We start from the raw sequence: 22,970 nt of genomic DNA, 5'->3' as shown, positions 1-22,970 counted from the left end.
GTGGGTTAACTGCCTTGTTCAGGGGAACAGTGGGTTAACTGCCTTGTTCAGGGGAACAGTGGGTTAACTACCTTGTTCAGGGGAACAGTGGGTTAACTGCCTTGTTCAGGGGAACAGTGGGTTAACTGCCTTGTTCAGGGGAACAGTGAGTTAACTGCCTTGTTCAGGGGAACAGTGGGTTAACTGCCTTGTTGAGGGGAACAGTGGGTTAACTGCCTTGTTCAGGGGAACAGTGGGTTAACTGCCTTGTTGAGGGGAACAGTGGGTTAACTGCCTTGTTCAGGGGAACAGTGGGTTAACTACCTTGTTCAGGGGAACAGTGGGTTAACTGCCTTGTTCAGGGGAACAGTGGGTTAACTGCCTTGTTCAGGGGAACAGTGAGTTAACTGCCTTGTTCAGGGGAACAGTGGGTTAACTGCCTTGTTGAGGGGAACAGTGGGTTAACTGCCTTGTTCAGGGGAACAGTGGGTTAACTGCCTTGTTCAGGGGAACAGTGGGTTAACTGCCTTGTTCAGGGGAACAGTGGGTTAACTGCCTTGTTCAGGGGAACAGTGGGTTAACTGCCTTGTTCAGGGGAACAGTGGGTTAACTGCCTTGTTCAGGGGAACAGTGGGTTAACTACCTTGTTCAGGGGAACAGTGGGTTAACTGCCTTGTTCAGGGGAACAGTGAGTTAACTGCCTTGTTCAGGGGAACAGTGGGTTAACTGCCTTGTTCAGGGGAACAGTGGGTTAACTGCCTTGTTCAGGGGAACAGTGGGTTAACTGCCTTGTTCAGGGGAACAGTGGGTTAACTACCTTGTTCAGGGGAACAGTGGGTTAACTGCCTTGTTCAGGGGAACAATGGGTTAACTGCCTTGTTCAGGGGAACAGTGGGTTAACTGCCTTGTTCAGGGGAACAGTGGGTTAACTACATTGTTCAGGGGAACAGTGGGTTAACTGCCTTGTTCAGGGGAACAGTGGGTTAACTGCCTTGTTCAGGGGAACAGTGGGTTAACTACATTGTTCAGGGGAACAGTGGGTTAACTACCTTGTTCAGGGGAACAGTGGGTTAACTACCTTGTTCAGGGGAACAGTGGGTTAACTACCTTGTTCAGGGGAACAGTGGGTTAACTGCCTTGTTGAGGGGAACAGTGGGTTAACTGCCTTGTTCAGGGGCAGAACGACAGATTGTTACCTTGTCAGCTCGGGGATTCAAGCTCTAACCACTAGGCTACCTGCCACCCCAAAAGAGACAGATGGGGAGAGGGTGAGAGAGAGAGAGAGAGAGATATTAGTGGCATGTTTCAGTTTTGAGCCTGTTTATACAGTAGCCAGTGGGCCAGACTCCACCCACTATTCCAATAATGCCCCAGGGCCAGGCTAAGACGTGATTGGTCAGGAGTTAATAGCAACATAGTCCGTTGGATGAAGAATGTTGACTTATTTATTGAAAGATAAACATTTCCACTCCCTCTACTTGTGCCCAGTCAAATATAGATGGCTCTGTGTGCTACTATCAGATGTTCACTGCCCCCGACCCTGCCTTCTAACCCTGCCTCCTCCCACTGTTATTCTGGCCAAATACTACAAATAATACTAAATACTTTATAAAAGATACATTTCTAATAAAGTACAAATGCAAATACATTTCAATGTTTTTAAGACAGACCATGGTCACTCTCAATAATATATATTGTATAAACTGTATACGTACACTACCGTTCAAAAGTTTGGGGTCACTTAGAAATGTCCTTGTTTTTGAAAGAAATGCACATTTTTTTGTCCATTAAAATAACAGAAATACAGTGTAGACACTGTTATTGTTGTAAATGACTATTGTAGCTGGAAACGGCTGATTCTTTTATGGAATAGGCGTACAGAGGCCCGTTATCAGCAACCATCACTCCTGTGTTCCAACTGGCAGCTTCATTAAATAGTACCCACAAAACACCAGTCTCAACGTCAACTGTGAAGAGGCGACTCCAGGATGCTGGCCTTCTAGGCAGAGTTGAAAAGAAAAAGCCATATCTCAGACTGGCCAATAAAAGAAAAGATTAGGATGGGAAAAATAACAGAGGAACAGAGGAACTAGAAGGCCTAGAAGGCCAGCATCCCGGAGTCGCCTCTTCACTGTTGATGTTGAGACTGGTGTTTTGCAGGTACTATTTAATGAAGCTGCCAGTTGAGGACTTGTGAGGCGTCTGTTTCTCAAACTAGACACTCTAATGTACTTGTTCTCTTGCTCAGTTGTGCACCGGGGCCTCCCACTCCTCTTTCTATTCTGGTTAGAGACCGTTTGAGCTGTTCTGTGAAGGGAGTAGCACACAGCGCTGTACGAGATCTTCAGTTTCTTGGCAATTTCTCGCATGGAATAGCCTTCATTTCTCAGAACAAGAATAGACTGACGGGTTTCAGAAGAAAGGTATTTGTTTCTGGCCATTTTGAGCCTGTAATCGAACCCACAAATGCTGATGCTCCAGATACTCAACTAGTCTAAAGAAGGCCAGTTTTATTGCTTTAACATAATTGCAAAAGGGTTTTCTAATGATCAATTAGCCTTTTAAAATGATTAACTTGGATGAGCTAACACAACGTGGCATTGGAACACAGGAGTGATGGTTGCTGATAATGGGCATCTGTACGCCTATGTAGATATTCCATTAAAAATCTGCCGTTTCCAGCTACAACAGTCATTTACAACATTAACAATGTCTACACTGTATTTCTGATCAATTTGATGTTATTTTAATGGACATTTTTTTTGTGCTTTTCTTTCAAAAACAAGGATATTTCTAAGTGACCCCAAACAAGCAAGCCATTGATGCATTGCTGAAGCTTTTTGGATATATTTGAAAACAAACCCTTAAACTCTAACTCCGCCCCTGTGCTCTCTCCTCTCCCCACCCTCCAGATATCTGTCTGAAGGAGACCATGTCGCTGGCTGACAGTCTGTACAATCTGCAGCTGGTGCAGGAGTTCTGTAGGGACAACCTCAACCACTGCTGCCACTTCTCCCTGGAGGACATGCTCTATGCCCACTCTTCCATCAAGGTAGGCTCTATGCCCACTCTTCCATCAAGGTAGGCTCTATGCCCACTCTTCCATCAAGGTAGGCTCTATGCCCACTCTTCCATCAAGGTAGAACCAGGGGGACAGGACAGAGAGGGAGGCTGTGGACTAGGGAGGAGGTCTGGGGGGACAGGAAGGGGGCTGGGGTAACAACGAGGGACCAGGGGGGTCATGGCCTGGGTTAGGTAGGGAGGGATATGGAGTGTTGACATTTGAGGTAGAGTGGTGCTATAGATCTCGTTGAGTGGTATGTGTGGACAAATGGCTGAAAGGGGGTATTTTGAATTGAACCTTTATAGAGTTAGTAATGATACATAGAGTTAGTAATGATACATAGAGTTAGTAATGATACATAGAGTTAGTACATAGAGTTAGTAATTATACAGAGAGTTAGTAATGATACATAGAGTTAGTACATAGAGTTAGTAATTATACAGAGAGTTAGTAATGATACATAGAGTTAGTACATAGAGTTAGTAATGATACATAGAGTTAGTAATGATACATAGAGTTAGTACATAGAGTTAGTAATGATACATAGAGTTAGTAATGATACATAGAGTTAGTAATGATACATAGAGTTAGGAATGATACATAGAGTTAGTAATGATACATAGAGTTAGTAATGATACATAGAGTTAGTACATAGAGTTAGTAATGATACATAGAGTTAGTAATGATACATAGAGTTAGTAATGATACATAGAGTTAGTAATGATACATAGAGTTAGTAATGATACATAGAGTTAGTAATGATACATAGAGTTAGTAATGATACATAGAGTTAGTAATGATACATAGAGTTAGTACATAGAGTTAGTACATAGAGTTAGTAATGATACATAGAGTTAGTAATGATACATAGAGTTAGTAATGATACATAGAGTTAGTAATGATACATAGAGTTAGTACATAGAGTTAGTAATGATACATAGAGTTAGTAATGATACATAGAGTTAGTAATGATACATAGAGTTAGGAATGATACATAGAGTTAGTAATGATACATAGAGTTAGTAATGATACATAGAGTTAGTACATAGAGTTAGTAATGATACATAGAGTTAGTAATGATACATAGAGTTAGTAATGATACATAGAGTTAGTAATGATACATAGAGTTAGTAATGATACATAGAGTTAGTAATGATACATAGAGTTAGTAATGATACATAGAGTTAGTAATGATACATAGAGTTAGTACATAGAGTTAGTACATAGAGTTAGTAATGATACATAGAGTTAGTAATGATACATAGAGTTGGTAATGATACATAGAGTTAGAGTTAGTAATGATTTGGGTGTGTGTGTGTGTGTGTGTATAGGAGGGGCACATTTTGCCATACTGACTGTTCCGCAAAGTCAAATAAGCGCGTGTGTGTGTGTGTGTGTGTGTGTGTGTGTGTGTGTGTGTGTGTGGTGTGTGTGTGTGTGTGTGTGTGTGTGTGTGTGTGTGTGTGTGTGTGTGTGTGTGTTGCTATTCCAAAACAGACAGGACCCTTTAGCTAGCCAAGCTTTACCCTTAAGACAGACAGACAGAGGCTGCTTAGAGAGAAGTGGCATGCTATTTTCTCTGTGCCTGTCTCTCCCTGTCTTTCCCTGCCTCTCCCTGTCTCTCCCTGCCTCTGTTGTTTTGCCCTTTTCTATCAGAGGATGACAGAACTGTTGATTATTTATGTGCTACAAATAATACATAATGAGTTCTGATTTACTGCTCATTCATACAGAATGTGTAATGTAACCATGTAATGTAAACATGTAATGTAATGTAACTATGTAATGTAACCATGTAATGTAAACATGTAATGTAATGTAACCATGTAATGTAACTATGTAATGTAAACATGTAATGTAATGTAACCATGTAATGTAAACATGTAATGTAATGTAACTATGTAATGTCAACATGTAATGTAATGTAACCATGTAATGTAACCATGTAATGTAAACATGTAATGTAATGTAACCATGTAATGTAACTATGTAATGTAAACATGAAATGTAATGTAACCATGTAATGTAAACATGTAATGTAATGTAACTATGTAATGTCAACATGTAATGTAATGTAACCATGTAATGTAACCATGTAATGTAAACATGTAATGTAACCATGTAATGTAACTATGTAATGTAAACATGAAATGTAATGTAACTATGTAATGTAACAATGTAATGTAACCATGTAATGTAACTATGTAATGTAACCATGTAATGTAACTATGCAATGTGGTTATAGACTGCTAGAATGTGTAACATGTAGTATAGGAACATTAGTCAGAACCAATTGGGATTCTGGTCCTGCCCCTAACTGTTGGCACACTGTGTCCTTTCCTTAGACTGTGTGTGTGTGTGTGTGTGTGTTTGTACCAACCTCCTATTTAGTGAGACAAACACAACCAATAGGAGGCACAGGGCCCCCTTTGGCCTTTCGTGTATACACACACACACACACACACACACACACACACACACACACACACACACACACACACACACACACACAATGCACCACTGGGTGTGTATAGACTGGTCACAGTGCAACAAGCGTCTCAGGGAGGGGCAGAGAGTGAGAGAACGTGTCCTGAAGAGCAGCTAAAGGCCCTGGCATGGAGCCAACTCACTACTGGCCAAACTTTCTCCAGAACCCCTAACCAGACCACCACAGTGTGGGTGGGTGTCCTACACTCTGAACTCAATGTCCAAAAGCTCTTGACAATCCAATGGGGAATATCCAAGCAACAATGTTTTGAAATCTTCAGTCCAGTCTTAGTTTGCGGGGAGGTTGTGGTCAATGAAGACCCTCCATTCCATAGAGACAGAGGCCCAGTCAGAAGAAGTGGATGAATCATTAAAGGAATGAAGCCATATTATACTCTGTGTTGTGTGCGTCTATGGCACACTCTAATATATATCAGTTTTCTCCACTATACACTAGATGTTGAGGTAACGGAGAAATCTGAGGCTGCCAATAACACACACACCCACACTCAGTTACTTAGCAACCAGGGTAGCTTGGAGGCAGCTTTACCTGCTATCCCTGACCTGTCATTGATCTACCAGCCACTATACAGTATGTTGCCTCGTCTGTGACTTGTCTCAACAGAGACACCTTCTGGACAAATGCAGTTATTTGGATGTATTACATTACCTTTCCCCCTATCTAACTTGTGTGTGTGTTTTGTCCTGTTGCAGAACAACTACCTGGTGTTTATGCTGTGTTTTGTCCTGTTGCAGAACAACTACCTGGTGTTTATGTTGTGTTTTGTCCTGTTGCAGAACAACTACCTGGTGTGTTGTGTTTTGTCCTGTTGCAGAACAACTACCTGGTGTTTATGCTGTGTTTTGTCCTGTTGCAGAACAACTACCTGGTGTTTATGTTGTGTTTTGTCCTGTTGCAGAACAACTACCTGGTGTGTTGTGTTTTGTCCTGTTGCAGAACAACTACCTGGTGTTTATGCTGTGTTTTGTTCTGTTGCAGAACAACTACCTGGTGTTTATGTTGTGTTTTGTCCTGTTGCAGAACAACTACCTGGTGTGTTGTGTTTTGTCCTGTTGCAGAAAAACTACCTGGTGTTTATGTTGTGTTTTGTCCTGTTGCAGAACAACTACCTGGTGTGTTGTGTTTTGTCCTGTTGCAGAACAACTACCTGGTGTTTATGCTGTGTTTTGTCCTGTTGCAGAACAACTACCTGGTGTTTATGCTGTGTTTTGTCCTGTTGCAGAACAACTACCTGGTGTGTTGTGTTTTGTCCTGTTGCAGAAAAACTACCTGGTGTTTATGCTGTGTTTTGTTCTGTTGCAGAACAACTACCTGGTGTGTTGTGTTTTGTCCTGTTGCAGAAAAACTACCTGGTGTTTATGCTGTGTTTTGTTCTGTTGCAGAAAAACTACCTGGTGTTTATGCTGTGTTTTGTCCTGTTGCAGAACAACTACCTGGTGTGTTGTGTTTTGTCCTGTTGCAGAAAAACTACCTGGTGTTTATGCTGTGTTTTGTTCTGTTGCAGAACAACTACCTGGTGTTTATGTTGTGTTTTGTCCTGTTGCAGAACAACTACCTGGTGTGTTGTGTTTTGTCCTGTTGCAGAACAACTACCTGGTGTTTATGCTGTGTTTTGTCCTGTTGCAGAACAACTACCTGGTGTTTATGTTGTGTTTTGTTCTGTTGCAGAACAACTACCTGGTGTTTATGCTGTGTTTTGTCCTGTTGCAGAACAACTACCTGGTGTTTATGCTGTGTTTTGTTCTGTTGCAGAACAACTACCTGGTGTTTATGTTGTGTTTTGTCCTGTTGCAGAACAACTACCTGGTGTTTATGTTGTGTTTTGTTCTGTTGCAGAACAACTACCTGGTGTTTATGTTGTGTTTTGTCCTGTTGCAGAACAACTACCTGGTGTTTATGCTGTGTTTTGTCCTGTTGCAGAACAACTACCTGGTGTTTATGTTGTGTTTTGTTCTGTTGCAGAACAACTACCTGGTGTTTATGGCAGAGCTGTTCTGGTGGTTTGAAGTGGTGAAGCCTTCGTTTGTACAGCCCAGAGTCTTTGACCCACAAGGTAAGGATATTGGTGTTTGAAAGCCAAAAAGGATGATGATGGTTGGGATTATGAAGATAAATCAACTTCACCAGAACTCAGATCACGTCACGTACCTTTATTGACTTGAGCATCCTGAAGAATGATTAGTGTTTGTTTGTACCCAGCCTGTGATCCTGCCCATTCATCCAGGACTATGGGTCCTATGTGTAGCCCAGCCAAAAAGGACTTTGGGGACAGACCTGACAGCCCAAAACACGACAGGTATGAATTAATATTGAATTAATATAACCTGTAGTTATTTAATTTTCTCTTATTGAACAATGTTGTGAAAGGTCCAGCATAGTTCAACTTAGCAGTTACAGGAGGTATGCTCTTGAGCTTTATGGTAAAATTCTCTCTCTTGCTCTCTCACTCGCGCTCTCTCAGGCTTCAACCAGACTCTGCTTCAGGTAAGAACACAGGAACTACCTACCCCTCTCCTCAGAATCACAAACACTCCTTTATCTTATCTGGCTGACGACTCTGAACTACTACTGGTACTCTGTGTGAGTCAAGCTAATCATTTTCCTTGTCCCTGGCAGGTGTGATCAAGAGGTCGGTGTCCATGTGCTATGTGGACGGCTGTGTGGGGACGTGGCCTAAGGAGAGACGGTCTCGGGGCATCTCCTTTGAGATTCCTCTGGACGGGGACCCAAGTGCCCCTCCCTGTCGGGGTCCTTCCCTCCGAGGCATGACCCGCTCTGCCAGCACAGAAGGCCTGGGGGGGTTCAAAGTTCACCACACACCTCGGGGGGGCATGAGGCACCAACTCCCCTTTCAGCCGGTCAGCGTTAACAGTCAGGGTTGCAGTGCTGGACACATACCTGAGGAGGACTACGACAGGGACTCACGTAACTACAACTCCCATAAAGCACTGGGGCGTGGGCAGACTCAGCCACACAGGAACCAGAGCAGGTACGTCTGATGGATCTGTTGCGCGTTTTAATGTCTGCACGGGGGACACATATTGAATGTAAATATGTTACATACATGTTAACTGTTAGATGCTATGAATAAGTGTCTAATAAATGATCATACATGTCTGGTAATCTAGATATTCCAATGGCGTTCTCCCAGAGAACGGCAAGGGCGGCAGTGGCCCCGTCAGCCCGTCAACCCCGCCCAGCATCGAGGAGGCACTGAAGATCATCCACGACACAGAGAGGCCCAACGGCAGCCTGGGGCCCGGGGCCAACGGCTTCTTCCTACATGATGGAGCCGAACCTCCAGACCCAGGCGACGACCCTGACGACTACCCAGGATCGGCTAAGGCCCGGGCGGACGAGGCCGACCCCAACTCAGCCTCTACGGATGAGGTGGACACAGGGATCCACGTGAGGACGGAGGACATCCAGGAGAGTTTGGAGGAGGACAACTCTTCCCTCAGGGACTACTCTGATATAGACCCTGACTATGAGGCTATGACCCGATCCTGTCCCCTACCAGAGGGGGATGGAGAGAGGGGGGTGAGGAACGGTGACAGGGGAGAGAGGAGCAGCCCATGCCCCAGCTCGGTGCCCCCCGCCCCCCTGTCCCATGTGCCCAGCCCTGCCTCGTCCTCTGGCGGTTCAGGCGGAGGCGTGGTTCGCATGACCAGCTTCGCCGAGCAGAAGTTTCGTAAGCTTGAGGGACGGAGCAGTGGAGGGACCACCCCCGAGAGCTCCGAGATCAATGTTCTGAACACGCCCCCCGCACAAACTGCAACACCTGAGGTCAGTAGAGAAACTGTCTCTCTGATCTATTACTCTGTTCCCTCTCTTTCTCTCTCAACGTCCCTTTTCCTACTCTGTGTTTCTGTCTCTCTCTGCCCCTCACAGGGCTCAAGCCCCGCCCACCCAGCCCAGAGCCCGGCCACATCCTCTACCAAAGACCACACCCACCTGCTGTCGTCAGAGATGGTGCACCTGAAGATGAAGCTGGAGGAGAAACGCAGAGCCATCGAGGCCCAGAAGAAGAAGGTATAGGCTAGTTCAGCTTCCGAGAGCGTCTTCCCTTCGGCATCTGGCATCCTATTCCCTAAGGGTTCCTATTCCCTATTTCCATAGGGCTCTGTTCAAAAGTAGTGCACCATTTACTTAGGTGACTGGGTATTGTGTCAGACAAAGAACAAAACAACGGTCTACTAGGTTTTTTTTAAAGGAGCAGTCCAATCAAATGATTAGAGTTAGTTATCAATCAGAAATCACTTCATTTGAACCATCATCTTGTTGGATAATTTAGCATACCAAGCCAGCATGTTCATTGGCTATTAAAAATGTGCTGAAATAATCAACCATTTTTGTCACTGTTTCAGGTGGAGGCAGCGTTCACCCGGCATCGTCAGAAGATGGGGAGGACAGCCTTCCTCAACGTGGTGAGACGGAAAGGGATAACCCCCTCTCCCACCAGCCCCCTCCCTGGGGGCCCAGACCTCACCCCGTCAGGCAGTCTGGGCCAGGCGGAGAGGTGCAAGCCCGATGGAGCCGCTCCCAAGTCCCCCTGCGAGGAGGGTGCAGGTGGGTCACCACTATAGCTCCTGATCAAATCAAAAACGTTGCCTTGTACTTTTATTTTCCACTGAAAAATACATCTTAGTCTCATCTATGACTCTAAATAAAAATAAAGGTTCAATAAAATTGTTCTGTTGCCAATTTTGTCTCGACATTGACCATTGACCATTATTACAAAATGATAGAGGGCCAGGCTAGAGAGCAGTCATACTTCAGGATGTGTACCGTTGTATACAGGTGTGATACCCACCTTATAAAGTAGACGTGGCCGCTGTGTCTTGCTCCAGGGTTAGTGGCTGGAGAGGTGGACGTGGCTGAGTACACTAGCTCCATCGAGAGGCTCAACACGTCCCTGGGGTTCCTGCAGACGGAGATGCAGCGGCTGGCTCAGCAGCAGGACAGGATCATGGCCATGAGGGAACAGCAACAGGCCTGGGTCATACCTCCTCCAGCGCCCTCACCACACAGGTACCACTGACACACACACACACACACATACACATACAGGTATAGTAATCAATACACATAAATTGTACATTAGAATGGCATGATATTTAGACTAAAACCATGTGTTTTCATCATTCATTAATTGTGGTATCAATTATCGCAATACTATTATCGCTTGGTTAGTTATCATTGCAAAAATGTAATTCCACATTTCTACTCTCTCTACAGGCAGCTACGGGAGCTCCGGCGCAACAGCGTAGCCGGCCGGGGGTCCGTGGGGTCCATGTCCCCCATCCTGTCCTCTGCCGGTGGTTCCCCCCGCGCCCCCCACCGTTCCCCTGGCGGCCTCAAGCGCCGACCAGCCTCCTTCCACGCCAGCACCCCTCACACCCCCCGTACCCCACGCCCCAGTGAGCTCAAGGTAACTCCCTTAAGACGGATGCTCAACACCCCCACGTCCGTGGACAGTCTGCCCAGGCTGAGACGCTTCTCCCCGAGCCAGACCCAGGTCACCTCCTTTGCCTACCTGGGACATGATGAGGGTCCTGGGGCCACAGAAGAGGACAAGGAGGGAGGGGCCCCAGGGGGAGCAGAGGAGCCCCAGAACCAAAATGAGCAGCCTGAGACACAGCCAGTGGTAGCAGAGGCGGGGATAAGGAGTGCAGGCGCTCATCCCTCCTTGCCCACTGAAGGGAGAGAGCAGGAAGGGAAGGAGGAGAGGAGAGAAGGAAGGACAGAGAAGTTGGCAGAGGTGCTGTCCCAGCCCAGTAGAGACCTGATAGAAGTACCAATGTCCACACTGAAGCCTCTGGGAGGACAGGGTCTGGAGTTGAGTGGAGAGCTGTACGGAGAGGACCAGAAAATGTGCTGTGGGTTCTTCTACAAGGTAGGAATTTCAGAATTGTGAGATGACGGTACAAGTTCTGTATTTAGCATGTTACGACTATAAAATGTTGAATGCGTTCATTGATCCATTTTTGTTATAATCATAAAATATTAAAGTTACGTATACAGTGTAAGCAATGTAAACGCAACAGGACAGTATAATGTTCATGCAGAACTGTGTGTCTGGCACAACATGAACTATGGGATGACTCGTGAACCATGACTTCTTCTGGGTCTGGGACAGTAATTGTGTGTACTGCTAGAGTAGTAAACCGCTGAGCGATGCTAGAAGGGAGCCAACTGAACTATGCTACTGTAGGAGAATGGAGCCAACTGATCTATGCTAGGAGAATGGAGCCAACTGAACTATGCTACTGTAGGAGAATGGAGCCAACTGAACTATGCTACTGTAGGAGAATGGAGCCAACTGAGCTATGCTACTGTAGGAGAATGGAGCCAACTGAGCTATGCTACTGTAGGAGAATGGAGCCAACTGAACTATGCTACTGTAGGAGAATGGAGCCAACTGAACTATGCTACTGTAGGAGAATGGAGCCAACTGATCTATGCTACTGTAGGAGAATGGAGCCAACTGAACTATGCTACTGTAGGAGAATGGAGCCAACTGAACTATGCTACTGTAGGAGAATGGAGCCAACTGAACTATGCTACTGTAGGAGAATGGAGCCAACTGAACTATGCTACTGTAGGAGAATGGAGCCAACTGATCTATGCTACTGTAGGAGAATGGAGCCAACTGAACTATGCTACTGTAGGAGAATGGAGCCAGCTGAACTATTCTACTGTAGGAGAATGGAGCCAACAGAGCTATGCTACTGTACGAGAATGGAGCCAACAGAGCTATGCTACTGTAGGAGAATGGAGTCAACAGAGCTGTGCTACTGTAGGAGAATGGAGCCAACTGAACTATGCTACTGTAGGAGAATGGAGCCAACTGAGCTATGCTACTGTAGGAGAATGGAGCCAACTGAGCTATGCTAGGAGAATGGAGCCAACTGAGCTACTGTAGGAGAATGGAGCCAACTGAGCTATGCTAGGAGAATGGAGTCAACAGAGCTATGCTACTGTAGGAGAATGGAGCCAACTGAACTATGCTACTGTAGGAGAATGGAGCCAACTGAGCTATGCTACTGTAGGAGAATGGAGCCAACTGAGCTATGCTAGGAGAATGGAGCCAACTGAGCTATGCTAGGAGAATGGAGCCAACTGAGCTATGCTAGGAGAATGGAGTCAACAGAGCTATGCTAGGAGAATGGAGCCAACATAGCTATGCTAGGAGAATGGAGCCAACAGAGCTATGCTACTGTAGGAGAATGGAGCCAACAGAGCTATGCTAGGAGAATGAAGCCAACAGAGCTATGCTATGTTGGCTCCATTCTCCTAGCATAGCTCTGTTGGCTCCATTCTCCTAGCATAGCTCTGTTGGCTCCATTCTCCTAGCATAGCTCTGTTGGCTCCATTCTCCTAGCATAGCTCTGTTGACTCCTATGCTAGGAGAATGGAGCCAACAGAGCTATGCTACTGTAGGAGAATGGAGTCAACAGAGCTATGCTAGGAGAATGGAGTCAACAGAGCTATGCTACTGTAGGAGAATGGAGTCAACAGAGCTGTTGGCTCCATTCTCCTAGCATAGCTCTGTTGACTCCATTCTCCTAGCATAGCTCTGTTGGCTCCATTCTCCTAGCATAGCTCTGTTGGCTCCATTCTCCTAGCATAGCTCTGTTGGCTCCATTCTCCTAGCATAGCTCTGTTGGCTCCATTCTCCTAGCATAGCTCTGTTGACGCCTATGCTAGGAGAATGGAGCCAACAGAGCTATGCTACTGTACGAGAATGGAGCCAACAGAGCTATGCTACTGTAGGAGAATGGAGTCAACAGAGCTATGCTAGGAGAATGGAGTCAACAGAGCTATGCTACTGTAGGAGAATGGAGTCAACAGAGCTATGCTAGGAGAATGGAGCCAACTGAGCTACTGTACAGTATACCACTGCAGATGGGATAGCTAACAGCTACTCAGTGTATATTCTGGAAGCTACCATCAACTTTCAACAGACACAACTCAATCAATCACATTTATTTTATAAAGTCCTTTTTACATGAGCAGTTGTCAAAGTGCTATACAGATACCCAGCGTAAAACCCAGAGAGCAAGCAATGCAGATGTAGAAGCACACATGTCCTTATCCCAGGAAACAAAATATCTAGTCACCACTGCACAACATGTTCTAACTGGTTAAAATTGGTCATATGCATCTGACATGATGGAATGGATGCCTGAATTCCCCCTGACATACATTTGACAGATCTTAATGAGGGACCTTTGAAGTGAGAGGATGTGACAATGCTGTCTGATCTCATTTAGTCTCTGGAGCTACAAAAAAACAAAGTAAACTAGCCTTCATGTTGGCACCGAACGTTCCATGACAAGAAGATTACAATTTCCACTCTAAGTAGAACTTTGGTGTCAACATGGCAGCCATTTAAATTCTGAAATGTTTTCTAACCTATTTCTGACTCTGTGTCCAACCCGTACCCCTCCAGGACGATGGGAAGGGAGAGGAGGACATGGCAGTGAAGAGGGCTGCTCTGCTGGAGAAGAGGCTGAGGAGAGAGAAGGAGAAACAGGAGAAGAAACAGCAGCAGGAGCTGGAGCAGGAGCAGAGGAAGGAGGAAGCACGGTCAGTCTGCACCTTCAAGGCCTTGTACCCTTTCTACTCTTATGCCCGGTCTGAAAACTACCCTTAGGATGTCTGAAAACTATCTTTAATAAGGGGACTGAAAACTGCTATTAGGGAGTCTGAAAACTACCTTTAAGGGGACTGAAAACTGCTATTAGGGAGTCTGAAAACTACCTTTAAGGGGACTGAAAACTGCTATTAGGGAGTCTGAAAACTACCTTTAATAAGGGGACTGAAAACTGCTATTAGGGAGTCTGAAAACTACCTTTAAGGGGACTGAAAACTGCTATTAGGGAGTCTGAAAACTACCTTTAAGGGGACTGAAAACTGCTATTAGGGAGTCTGAAAACTACCTTTAATAAGGGGACTGAAAACTGCTATTAGGGAGTCTGAAAACTACCGTTCGGGGCTGGTTTCAGACCCAAGCTACTTCTCTTTTATTCATTGAGGGGTGAATCTTGGGGCGGCAGGGTAGCCTAGTGGTTAGAGCGTTGGACTAGTAACCGGAAGGTTGCAAGTTCAAATCCCCGAGCTGACAAGGTACAAATTTGTCGTTCTGTCCCTGAACACTCGCATTAACATCTGCTAACCATGTGTATGTGACAAATACATTTGATTTGAACAGGCAGTTAACCCACAGTTCCTAGGCCGTCATTGAAAATAAGAATTTGTTCTTAACTGACTTGCCTAGTTAAATAAAGGTAAAATAAAAAATCTTAACTTCCACTTGGAATGTAGTCAGTGAAAATCCGCACCTTAGTAACTTCTCTTATTTGGGAATCCTACAGAAGTATTGAAGCTTCATCTCTTTTCTCCCTTTTCCCTAGGCTGAAAGCAGAGGAGGAGCAGCAGAAGCGAGAGGACGACAAGCAGAGGAAAGATTACATAAAGAACGAGTACATGAGGAGGAAGCATTTGAAGCAGGTGGAGGATATGGATGTCAGGCCCCGTCATGGAAGTCTTAAAAAGAAGCCCCGCCCCAAATCCATCCACAGGGACGTCATGGAGTTACCCAAGCCCCCCGTCAGAGCCACGGGTAACACACACATACTACAAATAGTATACAAATAGATTCTCACACACACAAGTGTTTGTTTTACTATCCTTGTGGGGACCCAAAAATGTATTCCCATTCAAAATCCTATTTTCCTTTACCCTAAAACTATCCCTAATTGTAACCCTAAATGTAACCCCTAACTCTAAAATAGCCTTTTTCCTTGTGGGGACTAACACATTAATTGAATACATTTTTGTGTTGTTACATTCACGGGATAGGTGCAGTGAAATGTGTTGTTTTACAGGGTCAGCAATAGTAGTACGGCACCCCTAGAGCAAATTAGGTTAAGTGTCTTTCTCAAGGGCACAGACAAAGTGAAAATAGTTTTTTTTTTTAATAAATAAAGAATGTATTCAAACAAAACAACATACCTTATTTACATAAGTATTCAGACCCTTTGCTATGAGATGCAAAATCGAGCTCAGCTACATCCTGTTTCCATTGATCATCCTTGAGACGTTTCTACAAATTGATTGTACATGATTTGGAAAGGCACACACCTGTCTATATAAGGTGCCACAGTTGACACTCCTCAGTAAAAGGCACATAACAGCTTGGAGTTTGTCAAAAGGCACCTACAGACTCTCAGACCATGAGAAACAAGATTCTCTGGTCTAATGAAACCAAGAGTGTCACGTCTGGAGGAAACTTGACACCATCCTTACGGTGAAGCATGGTGGTGGCAGCATCATGCTGTGGGGATGTTTTTCAGCTGCAGGGACTTGGAGACTGGTCAAGATCGAGGCAAAGATGAACAGAGCAAAGTACAGAGAGTTCCCTGATGAAAACCTGTTCCAGAACGCTCAGGACCTCAGACTGGGGCAAAGGTACACCTTCCAACAGGACAACGACCCAAGCACACAGCCAAGACAACACAGGAGTGTCTGAATGTCATTGAGTGACCCAGCCAGAGCCCGGACTTGAACCTGATCGAACATCTCTGGAGAGACCTGAAAATAGCTGTGCAGCAACACTCCCCATCCAACTTGACAGAGCTTGAGAGGATCTGCAGAGAAGAATGAGAGAAACTCTCCAAATACAGGTGTGTCAAGCTTGTGGCCTCATACCCAAGAAGACTTGAGGCTGTAATCACTGCCAAAGGTGCTTCAACAAAGTACCGAGTAAAGGGTCTGTGTGTAGATTGATGAGGGGAAAAAACATTTAATCCATTTTAGAATACGGCTGTAATGTAACAAAATGTGGAAAAAGTCAAAGGGTCTGAATACTTTCCAAAGGCACTGTAGATGTGTATTTAATACACACACACACACACACACACACACACACACACACACACACACACACACACACACACACTCAAACATGTCTTCTGTGTTTACATCGTCCAGGCACTCGACTGCGTGGGTACTCAGTCTCCAGCATGTCCCTGGCCTCCCTCAACCTGGCAGACAATGACAGCAATGTGGGAGATAAGAGGACCCCCAGGTGAGGTCAGCTATTGGCTGATTAAAAAGACAGTACAGTTATCCCGTTCCTGGTTTAGCCAACTCTTTTGGCATGACAATCTCAAAGGAGACTGGCACCCAGGCTGGCTACGAAACAACAAAGGCCTTACAGAGCATCAAGAGCTTGAATACTCCTTCAAGAGGACATGAATGTGTCTTATGACCTTTCTATGTAATGCAACCAAAATTGTTTTCATTCTGCATCTTAACCTCTGCATCTTAATCTTCCTCTCTCTCTCCTCCTCCTTGCTCTATTCCTCTCTCCTCTGTTTTCCCCTCTGTTTTGCACAGACCCCCCAGAAGCAGTAAACTAGGCACTGTGAGAGGCCATATCTCTTTCTTTTTAAGCTCTCCCAAAGAGAGAAAGGGAAGGTTAGTAACTCCCCTGCCTCCCTAGATCAGCCGAGGGCCTAGACTTGTATCTAGCTTTTATGTTTCTGCTACTGCACAGACCAGATTGATCAATCAATTCCATTTTTACTTGAGGTAATATCTTTGCAAAAAAAATCCCCATCTGACAGAATATTTAAAGAACTCACATATATGTTTTGATAATGTTTGAGCAAGACACATACAGTATACCAACATCAATTCTAAGAACACATGTTTTTAATGTAAAAAGAGCTATATAAAATACATTTGATTGATTGATAATATATGTTATTTCACGTTCATGCTGTATCAGTTGAGTGATGACCAATTACCTACTTTAAAACAGCAGAATCATTCCCCTCAGTACCACAGCTGCTTCTGCCTCAATTCATACATGATGCCTTTAGCTTCCTGCCTCAATTCATACATGATGCCTTTAGCTTCCTGCCTCAATTCATACATGATGCCTTTAGCTTCCTGCCTCAATTCATACATGATGCCTTTAGCTTCCTGCCTCAATTCATACATGATGCCTTTAGCTTCCTGCCTCCGCTCTGCTTTATGTCTCACCGACTTTGCTCTTTCTCTGCTGTAGCACTCACTGCTCTGAGGCTGCTCCATGATAGCTGCTCCATGATAACAGCTCCATGATAGCTGCTCCATGATAACAGCTCCATGATAGTTGCTCCGTGATAACAGCTCCATGATAGTTGCTCCATGATAGCTGCTCCATGATAACAGCTCCATGATAGTTGCTCCAGACTAGATATTTCAAGATAACTGCTCCAGACTAGCTGCTCCATCATAGCTGCTCCATGATAACTAATCCAGACTAGCTGCTCCATGATAGCTGTTCCGTGATAGCTGTCTATAATAAGTGCTCCAGACTAGCTGCTCCATAATACCTGCTCCAGACTAGCTACTTCATGATAACTGCTCCAGACTAGCTGCTCCATGATGACTGCTCCAGACTAGCTGCTCCAGACTAGCTGCTCCATGATGACTGCTCCAGACTAGCTGCTCCATGATAGCTGCTCAATGATGACTGCTCCAGACTGACTGCTCCAGACTAGCTGCTCCAGACTAGCTGCTCCATAATACCTGCTCCAGACTAGCTGCTCCATGAGGACTGCTCCAGGCTATCTGCTCCACAGTAGCTGCTCCACAGTAGCTGCTCCAGACCAGCTGCTCCAGACTAGCTGCTCCATGATGACTGCTCCAGACTTGCTGCCCCATGATACCTGCTCCAGACTAGCTGCTCCATGATGACTGCTCCAGACTAGCTGCTCCATGATAGCTGCTCCATGATGACTGCTCCAGACTAGCTGCTCCATGATATCTGCTCCAGACTAGTTGCTCCATGATGACTGTTCCAGACTAGCTGCTCCATTCTAGCTGCTCCATGATGACTGCTCCAGACTAGCTGCTCCAGACTAGCTGCTCCATGATGACTGCTCCAGACTAGCTGCTCCAGACTAGCTGCTCCATGATGACTGCTCCAGACTAGCTGCTCCATGATGACTGCTCCAGACTAGCTGCTCCAGACTAGCTGCTCCATGATGACTGCTCCAGACTAGCTGCTCCATGATGACTGCTCCAGACTAGCTGCTCCATGATTTAGCTGATGTGTGTTCTTGTTGAGCTATATACTAGACCCAGAGCCATCGAAGCTGCAGCAGGCAGACGCTTTCCCGTCCAAGGCACTGACTCCCACGGCCAGGCTCATTCTGAATCACAGCTGTCCCCCAGAATCACATCACAATGATCACAGTCCCTTTTGTTTTGTATGCAGAGACTTCAAGCTAGGTTACACACTAAAGGCGTCAGCATGCCTCAGTTCGGCTGGCGCCTAGCCTAACCGAACGAGTGTGTTCGCATACTCCCTTAAAAGACCTTCACTTGAAAAATGATATAAAAACGGCAATAGTACTGTTTGTCCATTTTGAGATGCCATAGCCATACATTTCCTCAAAATAGTCAGAATGAATCTAAGAACTCAATAAATCTGTCATTCATTTTGACGTTTTTTCCAAGGAGATCTTAGTCACGCAATTTTACATCTAACTAATGTTTGTTGCAATATTTTTCAATGAAAACGAGTCATCTCTTGTCGAATGACAACAAAAATGTTGTTGAAGAATCCCTACTGTTAACCAATCACCGACAAAGCGGCATAGACTTCGGCTCCGAACTTCGGCTTGCCTCCAGAAAATGTTTTGTTTGCCCAGACATCCAAAAAAAAACTCACCGAAATCCAAAAACGTCACAAAATGTCATCATAATATATACACAAACTCTACAGAACTGTTTCATCAGGAAAGCATGCGGAGTCCTTAACCCCAACCAGGACATGACTAAGCCTGGGCCTGGGGCATGAGGCTGCCTGCTGCAGTGGGATACTGTGTGTCTTGTTACTGTACTGTTGCCTAAAGCTGCTGTAGCCTACTGCAGTCTCTCCTCAATATCCTAGCAGACAGAATGTAGGACTGAACTGTAGCTTTGCTTTGCTCCACTGCACATGCTTCTGATCTGATCCCAGCCACGGAGAGATCACTGTGCAGGATCTAATAGGAGGGAACAGGGAGGGCTGCCTGGGAGAACTGTGTCACAGTGTTTGACCCTGTTTCTCTTTGTCTGTCTGTGTTTGTCTTTGTATATGTCTGTGTTTTTGTCTCTGTGTCTGTCTCTATGTCTGTCTGTCTCTGTCGGTCTCTGTTTTTTGTGAACGTGTCTGCGTGTGTCTGTTATTCTGTGTGTTCTGGCATGTGTGTTTTCTTGTTCCTGTGTGTGTGTGTGTGTCTGTGTGTGTGTGTGTCAATGTACTGTTTATGTGTGTGTGTAAATCCCTAGGCCAGACTCTGCGAGGCCAGACTCTGCGAGACCAGACTCTGCGAGACCAGACTCTGCGAGGCCAGACTCTGCGAGGCCAGACTCTGCGAGACCAGACTCTGCGAGACCAGACTCTGCGAGACCAGACTCTGCGAGACCAGACTCTGCAGAGGGCAATCTGTCATCCTGCCCGTCTCGTAACGGAGAGAAGGACTGGGAGAACGACTCCACAACCTCCTCCACTCCCTCCAACCAAGAGTACACAGGTACGGACAGCTCCACTACAATCACAGTATTCTGCTTTCAATAGGAGACCAAACTACTGCAGTATACTGGAGCTTTCTGGTCCATGTGTAGAACAGGCTGTGTTCTGACTTTCTCTTAGTATGTCACTGCATACCTTATGCTGGTATCTGCTTTTTCCCTCAGGCCCAAAGCTGTACAAGGAGCCCAGTGCCAAGTCCAACAAGCATATCATCCAGAATGCACTGGCCCACTGCTGCCTGGCGGGCAAGGTCAACGAAGAGCAGAAGAACAAGATAATAGATGTAGGCCGTTTGATGTACACTCTGCTACTTTCTCTCATTTTACTTCACTCTTTCACTTCACGTTTTGTTCCTTTGTTTGCCTTCCCTGTCTCGTTCAGGAAATGGAGAGGTCGGGGGCCAACAACTTCCTGGTTCTATTCCGGGACACGGGTTGCCAGTTCCGCTCGGTGTACTCCTACTGTCCAGAGACGGAGGAGATCACCAAGCTGGCGGGCATCGGGCCAAAGAGCATCACGGCCAAGATGATCGAGGGACTGTACAAGTACAACTCGGACAGGAAGCAGTTCAGCCACATCCCAGCCAAGACCATGTCGGCTAGTGTAGACGCCATCACCATCGCCCCCCACCTGTGGCAGACCAAGAAACTGGGCACACCCAAGAAACTGGGTAGTCTCAAGTAGTCACAGCAACAAGCCGTTTTCATAACAAACCAAGGATATTGTTGTTCGGTGTCTTGGGTTATAGTTGAGGACTGAGGGGAGACTTTGTGGGTTATCTGACCCAGGAACGGACCCAGGTCTGTGTATGACCTGGGGTATTACAGGGTCTGGTTTGGTATGAACGGTGCTAAAGAGTCCAGCTTTCTAATGTTTTTTTCCCAGTAAGATATCCCCAGAACACTTCAACTCAGCATTCATCTGGGTCTGATATACAGTATAATTGGATGATTATGTAGAAGGGTTTTTCTTCTTAAGAAAATACTGCTGAAATTATTACTGGAATGTAGGAGAAAAAAACAACACAAGCCTCAAGGGACATTGTTGTTGTTATGCAAGACTGTGGGGGGGGGGGGGGCAGAGTCATTCTAATGGAGAACGCGTGTGTGTGTTCGTCAGCATGCGTGGGTGTCCAAAAAAGAGGGGGGCTGATGAAAGCCTTACTGAATCAGACCACTGAAGCACTGAATGTCATCTCTCTGAAATAGACCGAGTTTGAGTTCTCTCTGTTCATCATGTTTGGCCTTATCCTTGTTTTGTGTGTCATATGAAAGCAAAGCGATTATGTTATATTTAAGCGCCAGTTGTGATGTTTGTGTGAGTGCAGGATGATTGGCTGTGTGTGAGGCTTGCTTTTCTCTCTGGCTGAAAGAGAAGACTGAGCAGTTGGGTTTGTGTAATGTGTAAACAAGTGCCAAGATTGAGTGAGGTGAATACCTCAGAAATAGGTTGATGTTACTTTCGATAAGAACTAGATTGTAAAATCATTGATTTAAGTATCATCTACAGTACCAGTCAAAAGTTTGGACACACCTACTCCTTCAAGGGTTTTTGATTATTTTTACTATTTTCTACATTGTACAATATTAGAGTGTGCAAAGCTGTCAAGGCAAAGGGTGGGTACTTTGAGGAATCTCAAATATAACATATTTTTGGATTTCTTTAACACTTTTTTGGTTACTACTTGATTCCATATGTGTTGTTATTTCATAGTTGTGATGTCTTCACTATTACTCTACAAAGTAGAAAATAGTCCAATTAAAGAAAAACCCTTGAATGAGGAGGTGTGTCCACTTTTGATTAAGACTGTAGTTCACGGGAATGTCAGCAACTGACTTAATATATTTTATGTTTTTGATAAGACTTTGGAAGTCTTAAAATTTCATTGACAGAAATATAAATATACTTTAAGACTATATACATTGTATAAGTTAATTTAGTTTGTATATAAATACCTATTCCATTCAAAATGAATGAGTCAAACTAGCGTTTATCATTTAATATGGACGTACATAAACATAATATATGGGGCCTTTTGTTGTTTAAACATTTAAGTGTGTAATCGCTGTTCAATGTCACTGACACACCGATTTACAGCTGTAGAATAGCAGCAAGTTTCACAAGTTGTGTCATGCGCCAGTGCAACTCAGAGAAAATGTCTTATAAAGGACATTGTTGGGATACAGTATGTGTTTGGACCTCACAGATATTCAAAAGCATTTGACTTTATTGTGGATAGTATCTTAACTGTTGAATTCCCTTTACACTCAAAGTAGTCCACAATACATCTATGTGTACATATACAATTGAGAGTAATTAATCGATAGCAATTCATGATACTTTCCCACTGTAGATTGCAGTATTTGTTGTATAACTGCGTACTTACATAAAGTAGATCACAGAAAGATGAAACATTTCTCCTGTTACATTATGCTTTAACATTTTACATTCTTCTAACCTATGGAAGGAAACTGGCATTTATTTTATTTTGGAGTAAAGCAGTGTTTACGCTGTACATTATATACAGTATTTTGTCAGGTGTTTTTTCGTAAACCATTTTCCATTTTGAGATTTCATGTGAGCAGCATATCTGTCTCAAAGGGGAGTGTTTTGAAAGCATGAGAGGGTATGAGTGACGGGCAACACATAGCAAGAGAAATGACTGCAGACTGTCCCACTGCATACTGTTGTCGGTAGTGGATAATCACATATGTATGTGATGCCATTCTGTGTTTTTCACAAATCTAAATTCGTTTTATTTTAACCCTGTTCATGTATTTATGTTATTTTTAGATATTCATTTGAACTATATTAAAATGTTAGTTTTCATTGAAACT

General features: G+C 44.7%; 1 protein-coding gene across 1 annotated transcript in view; it reads left to right on the top strand.

The window, feature by feature from the left end:
- The window catches only part of LOC139386942 (calmodulin-regulated spectrin-associated protein 2-like), a 136,774-nt gene extending 113,804 nt beyond the window's left edge, over window positions 1–22,970 (top strand). Inside the window, exons 6-22 of the mRNA XM_071132845.1 lie at window positions 2,892–3,031; window positions 7,515–7,605; window positions 7,752–7,848; window positions 8,014–8,036; window positions 8,169–8,541; window positions 8,681–9,338; window positions 9,444–9,584; window positions 9,920–10,121; window positions 10,403–10,583; window positions 10,791–11,448; window positions 14,008–14,144; window positions 14,972–15,180; window positions 16,551–16,647; window positions 16,959–17,039; window positions 19,890–20,134; window positions 20,298–20,416; window positions 20,515–22,970. Coding sequence (XP_070988946.1) covers window positions 2,892–3,031; window positions 7,515–7,605; window positions 7,752–7,848; window positions 8,014–8,036; window positions 8,169–8,541; window positions 8,681–9,338; window positions 9,444–9,584; window positions 9,920–10,121; window positions 10,403–10,583; window positions 10,791–11,448; window positions 14,008–14,144; window positions 14,972–15,180; window positions 16,551–16,647; window positions 16,959–17,039; window positions 19,890–20,134; window positions 20,298–20,416; window positions 20,515–20,817 — 3,755 coding nt within the window. The 3' untranslated portion in view covers window positions 20,818–22,970. The remainder of the gene's footprint in view (window positions 1–2,891; window positions 3,032–7,514; window positions 7,606–7,751; window positions 7,849–8,013; window positions 8,037–8,168; window positions 8,542–8,680; window positions 9,339–9,443; window positions 9,585–9,919; window positions 10,122–10,402; window positions 10,584–10,790; window positions 11,449–14,007; window positions 14,145–14,971; window positions 15,181–16,550; window positions 16,648–16,958; window positions 17,040–19,889; window positions 20,135–20,297; window positions 20,417–20,514) is intronic.

Source organism: Oncorhynchus clarkii, chromosome 28, assembly GCF_045791955.1.
Source record: "Oncorhynchus clarkii lewisi isolate Uvic-CL-2024 chromosome 28, UVic_Ocla_1.0, whole genome shotgun sequence".
Classification (NCBI taxonomy): Eukaryota; Metazoa; Chordata; class Actinopteri; order Salmoniformes; family Salmonidae; genus Oncorhynchus; species Oncorhynchus clarkii.
This window is presented reverse-complemented; position numbering and strand designations above follow the sequence as displayed.